The following is a 12,064-nucleotide window of genomic DNA, read 5'->3' as shown; positions in this document are numbered from 1 at the left end:
CTCAATTTTTATAACTTTTTTTTGTTTTAGTTTCCGTACAATAACACATGTAACAGAAACTAACCGAATTCACGTCAACTTACTATCTCAACACTTAGGACCGGTAATGCTTGTGTCTTACCAACGTTCGGATTTACCAACCTGCTCGGCGCAACGCGCCGAGTTAAAAACTAGTTTAAAATATGTAACACTGGCTTATCAGAGATTTTCACTAAATACAATAATTAAGTTGTTGATGTTAAACAACAAATATGTAAAAGAAACCGTTTAAACAATAATTAAAGTAGCCAAACGATACCATTAGGCTATGCATTATGGGCGCGGTGGGCTCCAAACACCGTAGAGGGGCGCGGTGAGGTGGGGCACAGAGGGGGGAAGGGTGGAGGGAACGATGGGCGCGGTGGGGGGTGAGGTGGGGGCCCACCACCAACAGCTATTAATATGACCGTTTAAAAAAAGTTAAATAATATAAAATACTATATATATATATACCATTCACACAATCTCTACAAACATCTCGTTCTCCTATTAAAACTTTATAAAATTTTCTCCTCAAATATGTCTTCCGACTCATCTTTCACACCTGACTTTCAGCCCGATATTGACGATATTTCCAATTCGGATTCAGAGGATGAAGCGATATTTAGTGTCGTTCTAGAGGCTGCCCGACTCGTTGTCAAGAATTGCAAAAGCTCACAACCACTAGAAAGACGACCTCATCTTCAACGGGATCGCGTAGGTGCGCATGACTGGTTGATGAAAGATTATTTTTCGCCAGACGCGACTTTTGATTCGGAACGATTTCGGCGCCGTTTTCGGATGAGTCGCCAACTATTTTTACGAATAGTTGGTAATTTAGAAAGCATTTATGCATTCTTCCAACAATGGGCGGACGCGAGAGGTAAACCGGGATATTCAACAATGCAAAAATGCACGGCGGCAATTTGTCAACTAGCGTACGGGACTGCGAACGACGCCATGGAAGAGTACTTACAGATGTCAGCGACAGTGGCTCGTGAAGCGCTTCACACATTCTGCGAATGTGAGTATTAATATTCTAATTATTTATTTCAAAACCGTAACATTTTAAGCATGAATTTCATAAAATTTGTTAAACTTAGGTATTCCACAACTATATCATAAAAAATATTTGAGGAAGCCGACTCAAAGCGACGTACAAAAAATATACGAGGTGCATCATCAAAGACACGGTTTTCCCGGGATGCTTGGAAGCCTCAATTGCATGCATTGGGAATGGGAAGCCTGTCCTATTGCCTGGCAAGGTCAATATCATCGGGGTGATCATGATGGCCCAACAGTTATTCTTGAGGCGGTTGCATCATTTGATCTTTGGATATGGCATGCGTTTTTTGGGACGCCCGATGCAAACAATGATATAGCTGTGATTAATGGGTCCCCTATTTTTGACCGCCTCACAGACGGAGTCTCCTCCGACATCTCATTTTCCACGAACGATGTCAACTACGAATATGGATATTATCTAGTCGACGGTATTTATCCGGAGTGGGCCACGTTGGTTCTTAGCTTTATGTGTCACACCCCGACCAAAGGCGGCGGAACATGCCGAGGTGTAACGATTGTCCATAAGCACATGACACTAATTAAAGTGACAGTATTTAATAAACTCATTTCATTTCACAACATCGAAAATGTCACATAACAATTATCCATAAAATAACCATAAACAAGATATCACAAAATATGGCAAATTGATATTGTTCATTTTTACTAATATCCTAAGGTCTTTGATGTCGTTTTCTTCACAATCATAAATCAACCAAGATGCAAACCTGCAACATTTCATAAAATAAAGTTTGTCAACACAAAGGTCGGTGAGCAATTCGTAAGTTTAATCATATTAGTATATAATAAAGATAGCCACAAAACTTGCATACGAAACGATAAATAAAAGTGGTAATTTGGATAAATAGATATCGCTAAAACACATTAGCGACACCTAGCTATAAGGGGATGCCAAATAGTTTAGGATTTTATAGTTATCGTTAATTGCATTACGTTAACGACACCTTGCTATAAGGGGATGCCAAATAGTCTAGGATTTTATAGTTCCCCCAACCAAAAGCGATAAACACATAGGCATATAAGCATAGAACACCAAATTGAGCAATTATTTAGGTAAAGTATACAACTACGTTTGTGGTTTAAGATTCAAATATAAAGCATTTTGTTGAATAAGTATGAAATGTCACCCCCAAAATAAAAGATGGAAAATGGGGTATGAAGTACTCACCTTCAAGTGGTAAACTTGAAAGATGATAATTTGGAGATTTTTCGGAACGACGAGTTTAACGCACAATGCCTAAAAAGAAAAGAAGTCTTGAATTTATAAAGGTTGTCTTGAAGGTCTTTAAACAAAATAAATGTTGAGAAATGTAAATAATTAAAGTTCAAGGTTTAAAATGTGACTATTTAAGAATTTATAATAATAACCCTTTAAAAATGTAAGTTTGCTCGAAACCGGGTTAAAGTATCTAACCTTAATATTTACTCAACCTATGTTAAGTAATAAGGTGGGTAAAATGCAAGAATGCAAATCCCTTTGGAATAAAGATACTAAAACGGGTTTTTTTTTATCGAGTGTTCGGGTTGTCGGTTCGGGTCTTGATAATTGGTCAAACCCAAAGTCAACTTTCCAAAATATTGAATGTTATGAGATAACTCAATAAAATTTAATAAGACTTAACCAAGTATGTAGTTCCATTGTTTTAGAACTAACAACGCACGTAAGCGAGTGTTCGGTTTTGTCGGTCCAAACTTTGTTATGAGATCAAGTTGGATCCAACATTTCCAAGTACTTAAGAAAATATTTAAAAATCAATTTGTAACTATTTTTAAAGAAATATACAAGTCTTGATGGCTAAAAAAACACACTTGTGTGTCTTAAGCGAGCAAGAATCGGTTTGGTTCGGTTTCCATCTTACAACAAGTTCATAGATGGTTTCCACATGTCCAAACACTAAATAACTTGTATAATAATGTACAAATAAAAAAATACCAAAAGTTAACAATAAAGTCTTTAAACAAAAGTTCGGTTTTCGGTTCGGATCGTGTTTCGGGTTAAGACCGAGGTAAGATTCTACAAACCCATAACCATAGAATTTGTAAAAATGATTTTAGAAACTTAGATCTAACACTAAGTATGTTTAAACAAACAAAACTAGTAACAAAGTTCGGTTTACGGTTTAGAGCTATTTACGGTTAAACCGAAGCATAGACTCTTAAAAACCCATAACCATGGAACTTGTAAACATGACCAACAAACTAAAATAAGCAAGATTAATATGTATGAACAAGTTATATAGATGTATATATATAAAGGACACGAAGTCCTCCATGAAGCCTTGCCTTATGGGGTCCGAAACCTCACCGACCGGAATCGGAGAAGTAACTACCAAAGGTAAACAAGGGGTGTATATTATATATATGTTGCACAACCATAAACAAGTATTAATAAGGCTACATAAACTAATTAAGATGAAAGACCAAAATCCTTCAAGAACACATAAGAAGATAACCTTGAATCTTTGATGTTTGAGAGAGTTTTTTTTTTTTTTTTTTTGGAGTTGTAGCAAGGGAAAATGAAGAGGAAAGGTGGTGTATATATAGGGTAATGTTGGTGGTCAAATATGGGTGTGAGACACAAGAGTTTTCATGCAAAATGGATCAAGACAAAAACACAAAACAAAAAAAAAATAATAATAAAATAAATAAATAAATAAATAAAAATAAAAATAAAGGTAGGATGTTTTCAAGACCCAACAAACAAGTGTGAAACAATATTATAACATAAATCCATCATTTTGATTATAACATAAGCTTCGGTTTACAAATCGGGTCGGTTTACATAATAAACAAATACAAAAACGAATACAAACAAAACCCGAAATTGACGAATGTCACATTATGTGCCCGACTGACGAAAAACGTCAGTATTTCAAGAAAAAACACGAGTCGACAAGAAAAGACATCGAAAGGGAATTCGGTGTATTAAAGAAACGTTGGTCTATCATTAGACAACCGGCTCGTTTTCTACAAATGGATAAGTTAAGAAACATAATGTACACTTGCATTATCTTGCATAATATGATATTGGAGGACTCGGGTAAATCAGTTTGTCAAGGCGAGTACAACGATGAGCCAGAGCCGATCTGTACACTAAACGAAGATGAGAAACTTGCTAATCTATTAAAAACACGAAAAAGGGTAATGAATTTCAGCCTTTGAACATCTTTGGAGTAATAAGCAAGATGACAGCAAGGACGATGACTAAAAATAGCTTTAATTTTTTATATGTTTTTTTATTTAATTTATTTTGTATTTTAGTATTATTGTATTTTTTTATTATTGTAATATATATTATTGTATTGGGTTTTTTGTTTAAAAAAAAAAAAGAAAAATGTTGGGCTTCGAAGCCCCCTCACCATAGAGGGGCATTATGCCCTGGTGCTTCGATGCCCCCAGTGCCCACGTAACGCTAACGTGGCACTGTGAAGGGGTTTTGAAGCCCCCACCATAACACCACCTTACGGCATTACCAACTTTATGGGGTCCCCTGCTTAATAAACTACTACCATAACTAATCACAGCATAATATGAATTTTTTTTATGAAACAGGTGGTTTCGAAAAAAAAATGATTTTAGGGATTATAGGTAAGTTGTTATATTTGAGATAAAAGGATAGGATGACACCTCAACAACCTATCATCTAAGGGGCCTTTTATATCATCAAAGGTGGCAACACATGTGGAATCCTATATCTCAAATAAAGGATTATGAATAAGATGAAGAATTTGTAAATTATATATGTTAGTATAAAAATCCTACTAAATAATAATATTCGTAATAATATAATAGCAAAACTCGTAAGTTAATAATAATAATAATAAATATTCAAACTAATTATAATAAACCTTAATAAGAATCCCAATCTATTTAGTTAAATATTTGTTATGTGTTTATGATTCACTTTAATTAAATACAATAAAATAAAAATATAATACAATATAAAAACTATATAGAAAAATACAATATTAGTAGCTGGCCAAGATATAACTAGCCTCAAAAAACAACATGAATTATTTTGAAACTTTTTACTTAGATCTTTATGGCATGTGATATATTATAGTGTCACATTTACCTCTAAGTCAAAATTTTCAAAATAATTCAAGTTGTTTTTAATTGTATTTGTTGTGCTGTATTGTATTATTTTATATAATTTGTATTATATTATAGTTTTATTGTTCTATAATTTATAAAAGTAATCATAAATATATTAAATTATTTTAACATATATAACACATAATTAAGTAAATAGATTGGGATTATTATTAACGTTTATTTTTATTATTATTACTTAGAATATTATTATTATTATTATCAAACATACTAATATTGTTATTATAATTATTACAAGTATTATAATTAATTTATGATTATTAATCATATTATTATTATTTTGTTGGTGTTGTTGTTGTTATTATTATTATTATTATTAGGATTTTTATACTTATATATATATTATAAATTCTTAATCTTATTTATAAACCTCTATTTGAAATAAAGGATTTCACATGTCGTGACACCTTACACCTTTAATGACATGGACGGCCACTTGAATAATATGGACCATCAGTGAGGTTTCATCATTATTCTCTATCTCAAATAATAACTTACATAAAATCACTTAAAATATAGTTGTGCACCTAAAGCCACTTCTTTTTTAACACACCTACCTATTCCAGCAAAAAACTCACATAACATGCACGTAACCACTAAAAAACACAAACAACAGAAATGAAAAACATGGTTTATTACAGCTTTATTCTATGAATCTTATTCCTAGGATATGATTGTATATTTGTATAAACAACTTGTAAATCATTCCTAAATCAAACTCGCATTCTCATCGATCAGTTAATAGCAGTGCAAACCCTACGGATTTCGCCTTGAGTCCCGGTTTTCACCTCAATGTTACCCATCTTAATCATCGATCTCCCGAACTCAACATTGAATGTCAATCCAAGCAGTCCCCTAACTCCAAGAAACCGTTGCACAAACCTCTGTGTCGTCGGGTCATTCCATAAAGCAGCGTCTGACTCAAGTACGCCACGCCTGTTTCTCAAGTTAGAGTAGTAGGAATTGTCGAATCGGCCTACGCTGCCTGTGTCTAAATCCACACGTCTTGAACCATCACCACCGTTGGGACACAGGCTTCGGAGTGTGGGGAGGAATGCTGTGTCGATAGTCGGGTCAGGTCCATTGGTGTTGTTGTAGTTGTATAGCCTGTAGCTAAATAACGCGCATGCTGCTGTCCCGATTGTATGAGCTCCTAGAAATTAATTATTTTATTAGCATGTGTGTTCTTGTTATCGTGATACGGGCAAATATGATAATACGAGTACAATATTTTTTGTGTTTAGCTTACCACTAAGAGCAACAAGATCTTGGGCGTTAAGACCTTTGTCACTAAACTTCCTGGTTTGGACACTAACAGGGTCGTTAAAAGCTGGCAGGTTTGCGGTATCCGCTGCCCGTGACACTAATCCATCTCTGCGGCCTAATGGCACTGGCCAGCCCGTTCCTCCGGTCTGCAACGTCCAAAAAGTTTAATAAGTACATGCTTAAAGCCAAATATATACAACTTATTCTTATTTCATCATAATTCATATAATGAGCTACTATTCACGCATGCAAATATTGTTGACTTTATTATCACTTATAGTTTAATAGTACGTTATTATTATCTCTTAGACATTATGTAATTTTAGTTTTGGAGATTTTGATAGTTGTTACTTACTAATGTTTTGTTATTATCCTTTTCATAGTAGAATTTGTATAAAAACCTTTGGTTATCAGTTATTTCTTTTTTTATTTTTTGAATGGCGAATTTATGTCATTTGTAAGACTTGAACCAAAAACCTCTCAAAAGTATCATTCACGATTTTGAATATTTTCGGTACCTGCACCACAGAATCACGGGCAGCGAGGGCAAGAATGTCAGCACAAGAGACCACCCCAGGACACGCAGTTTCGAGCTGTGTCTTTGCAGCGTCAATGACTTCAAAGCCTCTCAATAATGAGTTGGGGCCAGCGGTCTTCTCAGAAGAAGAACCATCGAGTAGGATTGAGGCGTCACAACCGTTAACAAAACAATCGTGAAAGAACATTCTTAGTAAACCAGGTGCCATCGTGGGGTTGTTGCGGATGGCGGACTGGACAGTTGATTGCACGATGGATTCTGCCCTTGGGCATGTGGTCCGGTAGAATCCGACTCGAGTGCCTTGGCCCACTGCCAAGGTCATTAAGGTGGCTAACAAGACAATAAACGATGTTTGTTTTATGCTTGAAACCTCCATCACTACAAAGATTTGTTTGTTTGGTGAATTTAGTGAAAGTTGTTTCGGATGTGAGGTTTGAGTAAAGATGAAGAGGTATTTATAGCGAAGTGTGGATAATGAAAACATGTTTAAAGTCAACAAACTCGGCAGTGGCCGGGAGATGCAAAGGAAGGAAGGAAAGGATCAGGAAGGAGTCAAACTTTCTGTTTATAATTTGATGGATACAGCTCACACACCCAAACATGCAAATTTCACGTTGATTTGTCTATTGGATGAAAATAATGCAATTGAATATTTACATTTGGTACGGTTACCACTTGTTTCATTACTAGTTTTATTAACCCCCTATCTATTTATAAGTGTTTATACTAATTTTGACGTTTTAAGCATAGCTAATATAAAAAACAGGGGCTGATGTGGTTCACAATTAGGGGTAGCCTGTGCTATCTCATAACTTTTCGTCGGCGGTGTAATTTTTTTTAGTCGGTTTTCATATTCGCTACCACTGAAAAAATAATACGTTACCCCTATTTGTTTAAAGCTCAACTAATTTAAAAGTTTAAATCAAATAAAGTCCAAACAAAGTTTATAGCCCAGATCAAATAAAAACCATTAATCTTTTTTTCTTTTGTTTGAACGAGAACATTAAACAGAAACAAGCTCAAACAGAAACAGACTCAACAGAATCATCATTTCTTTAAAATTCAAATCAAACAAAGCACAAACAAAGTTTATAGCCCAAAGCAAAGAGAAACCATTAACTTTTTTTTTTGAACGAGAAATATCAAACAGAAACAAGCTCAACAGAATCATCATTTTGAGGTTTAAGTTTTTAATATAGTTTTGGATATGCAAATTCAAGAATTTGGAAATAGATTCGGTGAGGTGTCAACTAGTTTGTTAGAAAATATGTTTGGTTTAAATCTAAAAGATTCGTTTTCCAAGTTTGACATGTCTAAGATAGTATCATTTTCGTAAATGTATCCAATTGATTTTAGTAATAAAGAAAGATAATATATTTCGAGTGATCGTACGACCTTTTATCACATTTTAAAGGAAGATATATGATAAATTTGCAAAAATTTGGTGAAATGTGTGACATTGTTCATGTAATGGTGGAAACCGAAAAACACTTTTCCTTTGGTTTATTGAAGCTAGCGTTGGCTTTACAGATTTGCACAACCGAATTTGTGATGAGTATTTGAACAATGCTTTAGTTTGTGCGGTCGAAAGATAAACGTTTGATAAAGTAAAAGAACAGTGTGTAATGGCTCATTTCAAGCTTCCAAAAACTGAAGAGGAGAAATTTGCACCCCATATGTTTAAATATATTTGTTATCATGTTTCTATTTTTGTTTCGTTTACATTGTATGGAATACGGTAAAAAAATTTTGAAAGTTACTTTTGAGATCTATGTCTAAATTCGCCACTGTCAAAAAATCATCAAGGAGGAACCTACCACTATTGGAAAACTTTCTTGAGTCAGGTTTCAAACCTAAGACCATAAAATCTCAAACCTTAACTATCCTCTTCGGGATTACTCTATAAAATAGTAATCAAGTTTTGAAATTGTTACAATCAGGTCGCTCATAAATTATTTTGTTCCAATCATTTCACGAAAGTTTTCTTTGTGTTCTAATCTTAGTTATTTTACCTGGATAGCAGGTTATGTAGTTTTTTTTTTAATTTTTAAATAGTTTGACATTGCAAAATATTTTTTAAAAAATTAAAAAAAAACCTAGATAACCTGCTATCCAGGTAAAATATCTAGAATTGGAACACAAAGGAAAGTTAGTGACCTAATTAGAACAAAATATATTATAGATGGCCTAATTGAAACAATTTAAAAACTTGGTTACTATTGTATAGAGTAATCTCATTGGTGAAAAAGGAATAAACATTCTCAAATTAAATATGTATTTTAAGTTAACCTTTTGCTTTATAAAAAAAAATCTATATTGTATTTTATCATAGAATATAATGACAATTTAACTTTGCTATAAAAATTTTCAAATCTTCACGATGACACCGTCTTCTTTTATAAAGTATTTGTTAGCATAATAAAATTATGTTTTTAAATATTTGGATATCAACAAAGGACGTCAAAAAATCAGTATAGTGGAACAAACCAATTTAATCAACAAATATTTAGACAAAAACATATATAGCGGTCCCGATGTTACGATAAGTTTGTGCCAACTATGGTGTAGTTAATAAGAACAGAATTTTTTTTTTGGTTATTATATGGTAGCTGAACGATTTAGAGAGTGTTTGGTTGCTTATTTAACTCCAAAAGTGTTTATTTACTTGTGTTTTTTACAAAAGTAGTTTTTTTTCTAAAAGTGTTTGGATTAACTTTTATGGTTGGAAAAACCATAAAGTAGTTAAAATGACAAATATTTTTTTATCTTTTATATATTTACTAGTTTTACGGATAATGGAGTATTCCAAAATAAAAAAGCAAAACAAAATACTTGGTTGTTTTGCTTATAGAAACCATCTTTTTAACTCATAACACAAGGCAAAAACGAAGTGTTTTTGTAATATCCAAACATACTTATTTGCTTATTTGCTTTTTAAAAAATAAATAAACAATTTTTAAAGCTTCACCAAACATGCCCTTAATCATGCGTTGACCCTAGAAGGTCTTGTAAAAATTATCACGTTTTTCTTTGAAATCTTAAGTTAACAATGCGCATAGAATAGGTGAATGTTGTGTTTAACGTTTCAACATTAAGGTAGCGTTTGTTATGCAGGAATGGAGGGCAGAATGGAATAACTCATTGTAAGAGAATAGAGAAAAGTGTGTTTGGCTGATCAAAGGAATGAAATGACCCATTGCCTCGTCCATTACATTCTCTTTAAAATATCCCAATTTCTTTCCATCTATACCCCATGTTTTTTTTCCATTCTATTCCATCTTTCACCCTACATCATCTCCACCACCCTCCCACCACCACCACCACCGTTGCCGCCATCAACCACCACTATTGTCGTCCACTGCCACCTGCCCGTCACCACCATCAGCCATTGCCCCCACCACTTACCACCACCACCCGCCGCCCATTGCCCGTTGTCACTGCTACCCACCGCCTCCACTTCCACCACCGCAAACTCATTGGCAACTTCCAATGTATTTATTTATTTTATTTATTTTCAGAACGATAAAGTATATAATTGTAATTATTTTATAAGCTAACTACCAATTCTACAATAAATAGCTTAGTTTAGTGATAAAGATGTATGACCCTCAATCAAATACTTATGGGTTTTAGTCTCACTTGAGACATGTGTGTAAAATATTTAGAAAAAAAAATTAGCTGTTAAAAAAGAAAAAAGAAACTACCAATTCTTTAATTATTCCATTCATCTTCCAATATTATGCTAAATAAATTAACCAAAGATTAATTTGGAATGAGCGATAAATAACAAACACAATTAATTTGCAAGAACCGTTATTTTCCCAGCAGGATCCAATTGCAATTACATGATACAACCAAATGATATAATGAGACGTAATAGAATGATTCGAGCCAAAGGGTTGTTCTCATTAACGTTTAACCGAATGATTATAATTCATACATACATACATACATATGGTTAAGCTTGATTCACCATGATGTGCACCTCATGGCGACTTATCATTCTAAAGAAAATTCTGCAGCATAACGTTGTTCATGGAAATGGTCATGAATTCTCTACTAGTCATTCGTTGGAAATCCTATTTATAGGCATACACACTCATATGCTTACATCACAAGCGTATGGGGTTATTCCCAAGAGAATGACTAGCCATACGCTGGCATATAAGCGCATGGGGTATATATCTAGACGAAACGGGTTCATACGCCTACTTCTAGGCATATGACTATTACAATATGCTTGTATGGCCCTATACAAACACACATTGAAGCGTATGGTCATATCCTATTACATATAATGCCTAAATTTCTTTTATAGCTATGGATAACAAATACTGCAAAACAATTTGAAGCAGGGGTGATGGGTTTGGTTCAATTGACAAAGCTATTGGAGTAAGGTGTTAGTGTGGTGTTGCTCCCATTTAAGTCAAGGGAGCACTCACAGCCCGTTCTCTATTTTTCTCTTCATATCTAAATTATAGAGAAAAATGCTAAGATATCTGTACATCTCATTCTCTATTTTCCGTATATTTCTAAATTATATAATAGAAAGTAATAGTAATTTTTATAGTTGATAGCTTACTATTCATCACTCTTTAGTCATGTTTAAGAAAGACAAAATACTACTACTACTACTAATAATAATAATAATATAAGTTTATGAATAAGATGGAGATAGAGAATGTAACGTGGGAGTTATATACAAAATAAACAAAATTTAGGGGGAAAAAAATGTGATTTCTATTGAATTACAAAGATACAGATGAAGAATGGAATATGAGAGCATTCACATAAAAAAACCCCAACATCTCATTCCCTATTTTTTTCTTAATCTAACTCATAAACTTTTATTTTATTATTTTTTCTCATTTTAATACATTCACGTAAATTTGATGGATGATGAATAGTAGTTTTTCATATATGAAAAGTTATTGTATAATTTTTTTTTGTTTTTTTATGGTTAGAGAAAATAAATGATGGAAAGAATGTAGTGTGTTTATAATAGAACTTTTTATATATTTTAAAGATAGAGTATGGTTTGAT

At 33.3% G+C, this 12,064-nt stretch overlaps 2 protein-coding genes across 2 annotated transcripts; one reads left to right on the top strand and one right to left on the bottom strand.

The window, feature by feature from the left end:
* Positions 1 to 558: 558 nt before the first annotated feature.
* Positions 559 to 4,677, top strand: LOC143615989 (uncharacterized). The gene is made up of 3 exons (XM_077088964.1): positions 559 to 1,042; positions 1,122 to 1,537; positions 4,657 to 4,677. Exons 1-3 carry the CDS (start codon positions 559 to 561, stop codon positions 4,675 to 4,677), a joined length of 921 nt encoding a protein of 306 aa, XP_076945079.1.
* A 1,270-nt stretch (positions 4,678 to 5,947) lies between these two features.
* LOC143615988 (peroxidase N1-like) lies at positions 5,948 to 7,409 on the bottom strand. The gene is made up of 3 exons (XM_077088963.1): positions 7,002 to 7,409; positions 6,467 to 6,629; positions 5,948 to 6,370 (listed from the first exon to the last, which is right to left on the bottom strand). The coding sequence occupies exons 1-3, from the start codon at positions 7,395 to 7,397 to the stop codon at positions 5,952 to 5,954; spliced, it is 978 nt and encodes a 325-aa protein (XP_076945078.1). The 5' UTR covers positions 7,398 to 7,409; the 3' UTR covers positions 5,948 to 5,951.
* Between the last annotated feature and the right edge of the window lie 4,655 nt (positions 7,410 to 12,064).

The sequence above is a fragment of the Bidens hawaiensis genome, unplaced genomic scaffold, assembly GCF_021521415.1.
Source record: "Bidens hawaiensis isolate Kalapana, Puna unplaced genomic scaffold, B.hawaiensis_p1.1 tig00044984_1, whole genome shotgun sequence".
Lineage (NCBI taxonomy): Eukaryota > Viridiplantae > Streptophyta > Magnoliopsida > Asterales > Asteraceae > Bidens > Bidens hawaiensis.
Note: the sequence above shows the minus strand (reverse complement) of the source record. Positions and strands in the feature narration are given on the sequence as shown.

Excerpts from the sequence above, each read along its gene's own strand:
- LOC143615989 (XM_077088964.1), top strand. The coding sequence starts at position 559 with ATGTCTTCCGACTCATCTTTCACACCTGACTTTCAGCCCGATATTGAC. Across the intron at positions 1,043-1,121 it reads GCTTCACACATTCTGCGAAT|GTATTCCACAACTATATCAT; the intron begins GTGAGTATTAAT and ends TGTTAAACTTAG. Across the intron at positions 1,538-4,656 it reads ATCCGGAGTGGGCCACGTTG|GTGGTTTCGAAAAAAAAATG; the intron begins GTTCTTAGCTTT and ends TTTATGAAACAG.
- LOC143615988 (XM_077088963.1), bottom strand. The coding sequence starts at position 7,397 with ATGGAGGTTTCAAGCATAAAACAAACATCGTTTATTGTCTTGTTAGCC. Across the intron at positions 6,630-7,001 it reads CCCGTGATTCTGTGGTGCAG|ACCGGAGGAACGGGCTGGCC; the intron begins GTACCGAAAATA and ends TGGACGTTGCAG. Across the intron at positions 6,371-6,466 it reads AGATCTTGTTGCTCTTAGTG|GAGCTCATACAATCGGGACA; the intron begins GTAAGCTAAACA and ends ATTAATTTCTAG.